An 11,009-nucleotide genomic window follows, 5' to 3' on the forward strand; every position below is an offset into this window, starting at 1 on the left:
CTGAATAGAAACAAGGAGGTAAAAAGAGTGAGGGGGTGTAAGAGAGGTTTGGTCTTATGGCGGCTTACAGAGGAAGGTGGATGTTGTGAACCACTCAGAGCTTTGTCTATCGGGCAGCATATAAATGTCATAAATACAAGAGGTGAAGGAAGCTGGAGAAGGAATGGGCTCTCTTCAGCGTTCTGTATGGCCCTTATCAGTCATCAGTGGATTTTTTAAAAAAGACCCGGTGTTTTAGTATCCCTGACAAAACCCTTGCTCTGGTTTCAATCTGTTTTGTGAAAATGGACATGTATCAGATTAAGCTCAGACTCTCCCCGCCCCCTCTCCACCGCAGCAGCAAACAAAATGAATCTGCAACAGCTAAGTGTGTTGGTAGGATTTTAATGGTTTCCATGCCAAAGAACAAGGACGAATGTCTAGAACTGGATAACTTGTCCCTGTGGAAGAGAAGCAAAACACAGACTAAGTATGTGCTACAGCAGCAGAAAATGCATAACCTGTATTTCTCCCGCCCCCCCAAGTTTGCAAGAGGAGCTTCATCAGCTGAACTGAAATCACTCCGAGAAGGCTCAAGATACATATAAACAAGTGAATTGCATGAGTATCATGGGACTGTGAGAAATACATTTCTACAGAGTCTAGAATCCTCTTACTGAACTCACGGCACCCCTACAAAAAAATTAAAAGTGCGTGGTGGGGAAGTCTTTGGCATTTAGCTCCAGCACAGGGCAGCCATGGGCAAATTCACCCATGCTTTTCTTCTTCCAATGACTTGTTCCCATTTGTCTGCACCGAACCACTTTTGCTGGTCATCTGGGGCTCCAAATAAGCGTAACAGTTCCTATAGTCACTCAACACATCCACAACAGAGATGTTCTTTAAAGTAACACTAAAGCAGGGATGCCTCCAGAGACAGGGCTTGGTCTGCAAGCACGCACACCTGGAGGAATACCTGTTGATCTCTGCGCTGAGGTGCCAGCAGGGATTTTGGGTGGTGGTGGGACTTACCCAGCACTGGGAGAAGTAGTTCCTCCCACTGCCAGCCAAGTCCATACACACACACACACACACACACACACACACACACACACACACACACCAATGCGTTGGGGCTGCTTTGTACATGCTGCGCCGTCCTGCAACAGTGAGGACGTGATCCTGGTGAAACGCTCTGGCCACTACCTCGGTCACAGTGACCTCACTGGTGCTGTTGACTAAAGGATGGCCCGACTACTGCACGCAATATAGCTGAGCTCAGGCTCGTACCTTTCTCTTCTTGTCTCCTCCCAGTTCAAAGTGCTTGCACCGCTTAATGGCCAACATCCTCTTCGATCTGCAGTTGGGCTCCACACACTCCAGCCTCAGCACAATCTTCTTTGTGGTCTTTGCCTGGGATGCAAAGGAAAGGCTGTCACATGTCCCGATCCAGGCCAACCTCCACCAATGTCTGCCTTCCGCCCTCCTCGCAACTATTGCAGGCAGAAACAGTAGCGGAGAAGTGAAAGCTGTGAACTTTTTGAGGCAAGCACACAGGTTTAGACTTGCGTGACGGAGGAAAAGCTGTGGAGTTGCTTACAGGAAGCTTTTGGAAGTCCTTTCTCAACTTAGGGGTACGGTCAACAGTTAGACTCTCTGAGCCCCACAAGGAATGAAGATCGTGTTTGTCAGATCCTGACATTTTCATTCCTCAGACCAGCCTGCAACAAAATTTCCCCAAATCGCCTCTCAGCAGCAACACTCGGCTTTACGTCGCACTGCTGGGCAGGCTTACCTTTTTGCGAAAGATAGGCTTCGTCTGACCGCCATAACCGCTCTGTTTGCGATCGTATCGCCGCTTTCCTAAAGGGAACAAATTAAATCCTTCAGATATAAGCAGTCTACTTAAAACACACACCCTAGTCACGACGGGTGAACAGATGTGACCATCATTTGCCACGCAGTAGCTTTGTTATCTGCACTTGTTATAATGTGCAAGTGCGTTTTGCCAAACATTAATCTGCGTGGTAAAGGTTTGGGTCTTCACCATTTTGTAAGACTTCTCCACATTTTCCAAGTGGGTGGAACATCTCCCCAACTTAAAAAGAATTTATTGCTTAGTGTCCTTTAAGGAACAGCTTGTCTGCCTTGCTTTCCCCCCATGGTATTCCGGTTTCACAAACCAGATATTTTTCTACTTCATTGGCCATTTTGTTATTAATTTCCCTTTTTTGTTCTAGAGTGGATTAGGGTTTTTCTCTGTACCAAAAACTAAAATATTGTACAATAACGGTGTTGAATGGCTGTGTGTTTACATATATATTTAATCTTGATATTTTACATGTGAAGTGACCCGGCAGGAGGAGGTGGGGAGTGTTCGCTTATTTTATTTTTCTCTTTATGGGCTAATGCACACAGATGCCCCACTTAAAAACGTGCAAAATCCACTTGGAAAAATGCTTTTTAAAAACATAATGCACACATTTTGAAATAAATAATAATAATAATAACCCGCCTTTCCTTCTGGATCAAGGCGGGGAACAAAACCAAACACAATATAATACATAAAATTAATTAAAAGCGCATATAAAACCAATAAAATACTAAAATAATAATCACAACAACTTAACATTCTTAGGTTTAAAATTCATCTGGGTAGGCTTGCTGGAAGAAACTAGTCTTTACTAGTTTCACGGTCTAGCTCCTTCCTATCTCTCCTCTCTTACCTCACACTATTCTCCCGCTTGTGCTCTTCGCTCCTCTGATGCCATGTTTCTCACCTGCCCAAGGGTCTCTACTTCCCTTGCTCGGCTTCGTCCATTTTCTTCTGCTGCCCCTTACGCCTGGAACGCTCTTCCAGAACATCTGAGATCCACAAGTTCAATCGCAGCTTTTAAAGCTCAGCTAAAAACTTTTCTTTTTCCTAAAGCTTTTAAAACCTGATGTTGTTTGGACTCTATACTGTTAGTTTACTCTACCCAGTGCCTGTTTGCATTCTCTTCCCCTCCTTATTGCTTTACTATGATTTTATTAGGATGTAAGCCTATGCGGCAGGGTCTTGCTATTTACTGTTTTACTCTGTACAGCACCATGTACATTGATGGTGCTATATAAATAAATAATAATAATAATTTACGGCTGTCTTAAACTCCGAGAGCTTTAAGCTGATGAATCGCCTCTGGCAGGCCATTCCACAATCTGGGGGCGGCAGAAGAAAAGGTCCTCCGCGTAACAGTTGTCAGCCTAATTGTGGCTGTCTGGAATGAACCCTTCCCAGAGGACCTGAGTGTGCAGGGCAGATTGTATGGGAGAAGGCGATCCCTCCGGTAACCTGGACCAAACCATGTAGGGCTTTAAATGTAATAACCAACACTTTATATCTTGCCCGGAAACTAATTGGCAGCCAGTGAAGTGATTTTAAAGTTGGTGTAATATGGTCACCCCAAGGTGTACTGGTGACCAGCCTGGCTGCCATATTTTGAACAAGTTGAAGTGTCTGGACTAGGCACTAAAGTAGCCCTATGTAGAGTGCATTGCAGAAGTCGAGCCTCGAAGTTACCAGCGCGTGCACTATCATCTTCAGGTCTTCCGACTCTAGGCAGGGGCGCAGCTGGCGTATCAGCCGAAGCTGATAGTAGGCACTCCTGGACGTCGCCGCATCCATCTGGGCTGTGATTTAGAGCGATGGTTCCAGAAGCACCCCCAAGCTGCGAATGCAGTCTTTCAGGGGGAGTGTAACCCCATCCAGAACTGGCTGACACACCTCCAAACCCAGGTTGCAGCCTTTGACAGTAAGCACCTCCGTCTTGTCTGGATTCAGCTTCAGTTTTTCCTCATCCAGCCCATTACCACCTCTAAGCATTCATTCAGAGGAGACACACTATCCTTAGCTGACACTGTTGTTGAAGGCATAGAGAAATACATTTGGGTGTCATCAGCATAGTGATAGCACCCCGCCCCGTGCCTCCGGATGATCTCCCCCAGCGGTTTCATGTAGATGTTGAACAGCATTGGGGATAGGATGGCGCCTTGTGGTATGCCATACAACAACAACTTCTTTGAGGAGCAGCTATGCCCAAGCATCACCATCTGGAACCTACCCGAGAGGTAGGATCAGAACCAATGGAGCACAGAGCCCCCGACTCCCAATCCCCTCAGACGTTCCAGAACGATACCATGTTCCATGGTATCGAAAGCCGCTGAGAGATCCAAAAGCACCAAATGCAAACACCATTATCAATATGAATAAGTGTTTAAAGAGTATGAATGAAAGCAGGCATTTGGTTTCACAGAGGATCAGGAAGTAGTGACAAAACAGTGCAGCACTGAAAGGAGGGTAAAGAAGAACAGAAGACCTCAGTAATTAGTGTTGGAGCAACTATAACGTTAGAACTCTAAAGGGTAACCATGTTATTCTGCATACATTTAAGAAGTGGGCTAACCTCATATTTGGAGGAAGGTTCATACTCATCCCATGTTTCTTTAAATTAATGAGTTGTGTCAAAGAAACATTTTCCACTTAACCAACCCAATTGCTTGGCTAGTTTTTCTACCATCTTGCAGGTAACCTTGCTGTGATCCACAGAGAAGCAAAAGTTCTGTAACTTACCCTGAGCGTACAAAGATTCTTTGCCTTTCTTGTACTGGGTTACTTTGTGGGGCTGGTGCTTGCCACACTTCTTGCAGAAAGTCCTGCGGGTTTTGGGGACGTTCACCTGGAAAAGAATTTTTTAAATTATTTTTACTTATTACATTTTTATACCGCCCAATAGCAGAAGCTCTCCGGTCAGTTCACAAAAATTAAAACCATAATAAAACAACCAACAGTCTAAAAATACAAAATACAGTAAAGAAAAGCACAACCAGGATAAAACCAGGCAGCAAAAATTGATATAAGATTAAAATACAGAGTTAGAACAGTAAAAGAAGTGTTTTATAGCAGTAAAGATGTCTCCTTGGCCTTGCAGGCAAAAAATGTGCGTATAGCCTAGTTCCTCGGTGACCAGCATGCAGATGGGGTGGGAAATGTATCCCTCCTATCACAGGAAAGACTGCATGAGAAACAAAGCCTGCAGAAGGGCCCAGGTTCAATCCCAGGAAAAAAGGACCTCAAACAGCTAGCTGGGATAGATCCTTTGCCTGAACCAGCTGAAGGGTGCATAACAAATTCTGTCTTATAATCTCAAATTGCACATTCCGAAAGGAAAAGGCGACACAGAGGGCAAAGGAAAACGAGAAAACCCAGCAATTCTTAGAAGTTACAAAGCTCTCATAAGGACCAGCTGCTTGGAAGCTACACTGAGAACTTGGCCTAAATGGCCCCGTTCAGAAGACACTGTAAACCATGGCTTTAACCATGATGATTAAGCCAGAAAGCCAGGCCGTGTTCAGAAGACACTGTAAACCATGGCTTTAACTATGGTGGTTAAGCCAGAAAGCCTTCTTCACTGTGGTTAAAGCCATGGTTTAAGGTGTCTTCTGAACACGGCCTGGCTTTCTGGCTTAATCATCACGGTTAAAGCCATGGGTGTCTTCTGAATTGGCCCACTGTGGACAGCACCGCGGCCAGCGTCTCATTCATCGGGGGACCGATACAAAGAGCAAAAGAGGCCTAGTCGCCCTCTTCCCACCATACCCCGTCCCGGCCTTGCGAAGCTTGCCCGGCTTCGTTCGCTTCCATTGTCGCCACGACCCGGTAAGTACCCATCCAGACCCACACCGCCGTGTCGCCCGACCCTCGCCGCTTCTCTCAGCTCCACCTCGCGCCCCTGCTTTCAGCCCCCGCGGAGGATGGCTCCGGATTCCCCTAACTCACCATCTTGCCAACGTCGGCGGCACCCAAAGAAAGAGCCTCCGGCCTGTAAGCGGAAGTGAATAACACGCAAGCGCAGAAGAAAAAGGGAAGATGGTGGGGGCTAGAGCGTCGTTTTTGTGGCCATTCTAGAGTTCTTGGAGGAGGGGGAGGAGGGGAGAAATAGAGAGCCGCGCCCGCCACCTACTGGAAAGGAAAGGAAGTTGTGGCCAGGTGTGTTTAGCAGCCCGCAATCCTTTGCACGCGTGTCACTTGGGAACGACGAAGCCCCAGTGGACACGCTTGCTCCCAAGTAGATACGGGGAAGGCGCGAGTATGGCGTAAGAGGGCGAGTTTTGGCAAGCGCAGCTTTTGTTGCTACAGCTGCTGGAATATTTCCCCTTTTAGACGACTCTCAAAAGGTTCAGAAGCCATGGGGAAGGGGATACATGCAAACAAACAGAGGTCGTCGAAAAGGACTAGAGAAGGGGGGAAATCTTACAGCCAGATGACAGTAGACAAAGTGGCAAAACAAAAAACAACCACAATGGGTTGTGATTCCCCCCCCCTCGTTTTCTTCCTCCTGCCCCCACTTTTTAATTTAGCATTTTTTATCAGAAAGCAAACAGATCTTGAGCTCCTAAGTATAGTGCAGTGTTCAAAAAGAGGAAGCCTGTAACTCTGCAACTCAGGGGACTTTTCATTTGCAGATCACATGCAACACGAGACCCACCCTCGCAAGGGCTGTCTCTCAACCCTGGTCTTTTTCCAGCTACCTGATTTCCGCACTCTGCCTAAACCAAATAGCTACATGGTCGAGAAAGAGAGAGACAACACACACACACACAGACACCCCGCCGCCCTCCGGAGAACAATGCTACTTGGAAAAGATTCTTCTATGCTGGTGTTCATCTCAGATGTGCGGAGCAGGCTGTGGTTAAACAATGCGGAATGTACAATCTGCATACGCTCAGAGGCACCCTTCTTTATATATTACAAGGCCCTCAAAAACAGCGCAGGGCTTAAGCCTCTGCTCAAGTTGTGCCTTGCTCAAAGCCTTATTCCCCCCACAGCAGGGTTCATCTTAGATTTGCCCCCTTCTTCAAGCGGTTCTGCTTTATACCGGGAGACACTTTGGGCTCTTTTTGCACCATCATTATTCCATTTTTTTAAAAAAAATATATATTGGCCCAATCGGAACTGAGCAGAAGTAGCAAGTTCTTGAGCTTCACAGGACGCTTCAGCAGGCTGACGCTGCCCGATGAAGAATTCTGTGACATGCTTATATGAACCCACCTAAATTGGCCCAAGGAAAAGATGGTTGACTCACTCTGCATCTCTTCCTGTTTGTCTATCGTTCTGCTTTTCTGTCTGCCCACGGTTTCCCTGCATCCAAATCTCACTCTCCCAGTCCCTTCTCTCTTTCCCTGTCCCTCTGTAGACAAGACCGGCTGCCTTTTGCAAGGCACGGCTGCTTGGGCCCCCCTTCTGGAGGTAGGACCCCATTCTCTTGTCCTAGGAGTGAGGGTGGCATCATGGTTGAAAGGAAACTCATCAGTCAGTTTAGCCAGAAACTCAGAAAAGGGGAACTGAAAGGGTGGGGTTAGCTCCGGATGACAGTCTTTCGCTGCAGCTCAACGCAGCTCTTCGAACGGGTCTCCTGTGGCTGCCATAACCTACCCCCGCCATTCAAACATTATAAAGCCGTCCCATCTATGTGCTGGCGGTTCCAGAGTCCGAGGGCATCCCGAGGAAGCCTGTAACAGAAGCGCAGCGCCTGGGTGTGGAAACAGTGAAACCAGGGTTAACCAGTGAGTCTCTTTTCTTGTTCGTTTTCCGTCTGGGCCAACCCTAGAATTAACAGGGCCATTAAAGAAAAGGGGAAATGGAAGCAATGAAAAACGCGATTGTTTCTGAAATGGAGTGGTCATTCTTGGCGCTGGGGCCTTGGGGATGTGACAGTGCTAACAGTAGTGAATGGGTGCAATTAAATTCGAGGCCGGGCAAGGCCTCCCATCTGCTCTGCTCAGGAATGCTTCCTGACCTACGTCCTTGCTGCTTTCGGTGGCTTTCGGTACCCAAATCCTGGACGTTTCTCTGAGATTCTCAACCAGTGCACATGTGAGCACATGTGCAGCATTCCCAGAAAAACAGGTGGGACCCACAACAAAATGTTGCAGCGTGGTGTTCCGGTCAGCCATCATGCCCACCTCTAAGATATTCCATTCCCATCTCTCTCCCCCCCTCCCCCAAATCAGGCAGCATTTTATGGCTACGGAGTGTGCTCAATCCTTACTGGGCTGTTTTTTTTGGGGGGGGGTGTCCTCAAATTAGGTTTTTCTTCCCCCAAATGTTTTTTCTACTTCTGCAAACAGCCCACCCCACACACAAACCTGCCGCTTTCTCCCTCGTGTGTTGATGGTTCCATAAGCAAAAGCACGCACACCTTAGGCATCAGAAATAAAGGTAATGATAGTATCACAAGAAGAGAGTGCATAGAGGCTAGTCTTTGCTTCCGTCCATCTTTCTTTTTTATACCATTATCTTAAAAATATTTGACTTTCATAAAAAAAAAAAAAGTCACAGAAATCTGTTAAAACATAGAATCATAGAATCATAGAATAGCAGAGTTGGAAGGGGCCTACAAGGCCATCGAGTCCAACCCCCTGCTCAATGCAGGAATCCACCCTAAAGCATCCCTGACAGATGGTTGTCCAGCTGCCTCTTGAAGGCCTCTAGTGTGGGAGAGCCCACAACCTCCCTAGGTAACTGATTCCATTGTCGCACTGCTCTAACAGTCAGGAAGTTTTTCCTGATGTCCAGCCGGAATCTGGCTCCCTTTAACTTGAGCCCGTTATTCCGTGTCCTGCACTCTGGGAGGATCGAGAAGAGATCCTGGCCCTCCTCTGTGTGACAACCTTTTAAGTATTTGAAGAGTGCTATCATGTCTCCCCTCAATCTTCTCTTCTCCAGGCTAAACATGCCCAGTTCTTTCAGTCTCTCTTCATAGGGCTTTGTTTCTAGACCTCTGATCATCCTGGTTGCCCTCTTCTGAACACGCTCCAGCTTGTCTGCGTCCTTCTTGAATTGTGGAGCCCAGAACTGGACGCAATACTCTAGATGAGGCCTAACCAGGGCCGAATAGAGAGGAACCAGTACCTCACGTGATTTGGAAGCTATACTTCTATTAATGCAGCCCAAAATAGCATTGGCCTTTCTTGCAGCCATATCGCACTGTTGGCTCATATTCAGCATATTCAGCTCATACATCTTCTCTGTATGAATTTCTTCCAAAAATATGGAACATTATGATTATGGGTAAGATCATGGCTGGCATAGAAAGCAGAGTATGGGATTTACAGGCAATTAATGGAAGTCTTGCTGATTTTTGTTGTTGTTTATTCGTTCAGTCGCTTCCGACTCCTCGTGACTTCATGGACCAGCCCACGCCACAGCTTTCTGTTGGCCGTTGCCACCCCCAGCTCCCCCAAGGTCAAGTCTGTCACCTCCAGAATATCATCCATCCATCTTGCCCTTGGTCGGCCCCTCTTCCTTTTGCCTTCCGCTTTCCCTAGCATCAGCCTCTTCTCCAGGGTGTCCTGTCTTCTCATTCTGTGGCCAAAGTACTTCAGTTTTGCCTTTAATACCATTCCCTCAAGTGAGCAGTCTGGCTTTATTTCCTGGAGTATGGACTGGTTTGATCTTCTTGCAGTCCAAGGCACTCTCAGAATTTTCCTCCAACACCACAGTTCAAAAGCATCTATCTTCCTTCGCTCAGCTTTCCTTATGGTCCATCTCTCGCAGCCATAGGTTACTACGGGGAATACCATTGCTTTAACTATGCGGACCTTTGTTGTCAGTGTGGTGTCTCTGCTCTTAACTATTTAACTGTTTTTATTCCTTGGTGGAAGAGTAAATGCAAACGTACTTAAGATTTGTACGGCCCTTTCATGTCTTCAAAGTGTTTTATTTATTTATTACATTTTTATACTGCCCAATAGCCGAAGCTCTCTGGGCGGTTCACAAAAATTAAAACCACGAAGGGCATAATAAAACAACCAACGATCTAAAAACACAAATACAAAATACACTATAAAAAGCACAACCAGGATAAAACCACACAGCAGAAATTGATATAGGTTAAAATATGGAATTAAGACAGCAAAGTTTAAGTTTAAGTTAAATTAGGTGTTAAAATACTGAGAAAATAAAAAGGTCTTCAGCTGCATCATCTATTTATAATCCTTACAATGATTCCTGTAAGGTAAGGCACTGTTATTAACCCCGTATTCCAGATGGGGAGACTGAGACTGAGAGAGATTGCCTTGCCTTCCTAAGGAGTTTATGCAGAGGTGAGATTCGAATCAAGGACTTCCTGATTCGTGGCTCCCTTTCTTAACCACAGCGCTTCCCCACCTGTCATGTTAGTGCCAAATGGGGCAGCTGTGTTAGCTTGTAGTTTGAAAATCAAAAAGTGTCCGTGGCACCTTAAAGACTACAGTGTTTTATTACTCAGGCATGAGCTAAAACCACTTCGTCAGTTGCAGGAATGGACAGAAACATGATGACTGATCAGTTACAGGCAGATAGAAAGCAAACATTCCATTTCAATTTAAAGAGACATCTGCAGTAAAGGATTTAAATTGAAATGGAATGTTTCCTTTTTGTCTGCATTTAGTCCTTAAAGTGCCACACAGCCTTTTTGTTTTCATGTTAGACCAGAGGTGCAGAGGGGGGTACAACAACCTAAAAGCTTGTTCACGACTTTGTGACATTTTGCTTGGTCCTGTAATCAAGGTCTTATTACATACACCTAAACAAACAAAAACCAAAGAGAGCCATATCGGGCAACTGTGAATTTTGCCATTTGAAAACAAACAAATCATTCTTGCGCATTCAGCCTGAGGAAGAGTCCTGTGTAACTCCGAAGTTTGCACATTACATTCTGAATGTTGATGGGACCTAATGAAGGGCTTTCTTTCCTATTCGTGTGCTAGTGAGTTCCCTAATTCTAATACAGATGCCAACTGTGCAAACCTAGGGTGACCATATGAAAAGGAGGACAGGGCTCCTGTATCTTTAACAGTTGCATAGAAAAGGGAATTTGAGCAGGTGTCGTTTGTATATATGGAGAACCTGGTGAAATTCCCTCTTCATCACAACAGTTAAAGATGCAAGAGCTACTAGAGTGACCAGATTTAAAAGAGGGCCAGGCACCTGCAGCTTTACGTGTTGTGAT

General features: G+C 46.0%; 1 protein-coding gene across 1 annotated transcript; it reads right to left on the minus strand.

The window, feature by feature from the left end:
* Positions 1-368: 368 nt before the first annotated feature.
* On the minus strand, positions 369-5,909 carry RPL36A (ribosomal protein L36a). Its single transcript, XM_063141807.1, has 5 exons — positions 5,795-5,909; positions 4,589-4,694; positions 1,775-1,842; positions 1,270-1,392; positions 369-440 (listed from the first exon to the last, which is right to left on the minus strand). Exons 1-5 carry the CDS (start codon positions 5,795-5,797, stop codon positions 420-422), a joined length of 321 nt encoding a protein of 106 aa, XP_062997877.1. The 5' UTR covers positions 5,798-5,909; the 3' UTR covers positions 369-419.
* Between the last annotated feature and the right edge of the window lie 5,100 nt (positions 5,910-11,009).

The sequence above is a fragment of the Elgaria multicarinata genome, chromosome 15, assembly GCF_023053635.1.
Source record: "Elgaria multicarinata webbii isolate HBS135686 ecotype San Diego chromosome 15, rElgMul1.1.pri, whole genome shotgun sequence".
NCBI lineage: Eukaryota > Metazoa > Chordata > Lepidosauria > Squamata > Anguidae > Elgaria > Elgaria multicarinata.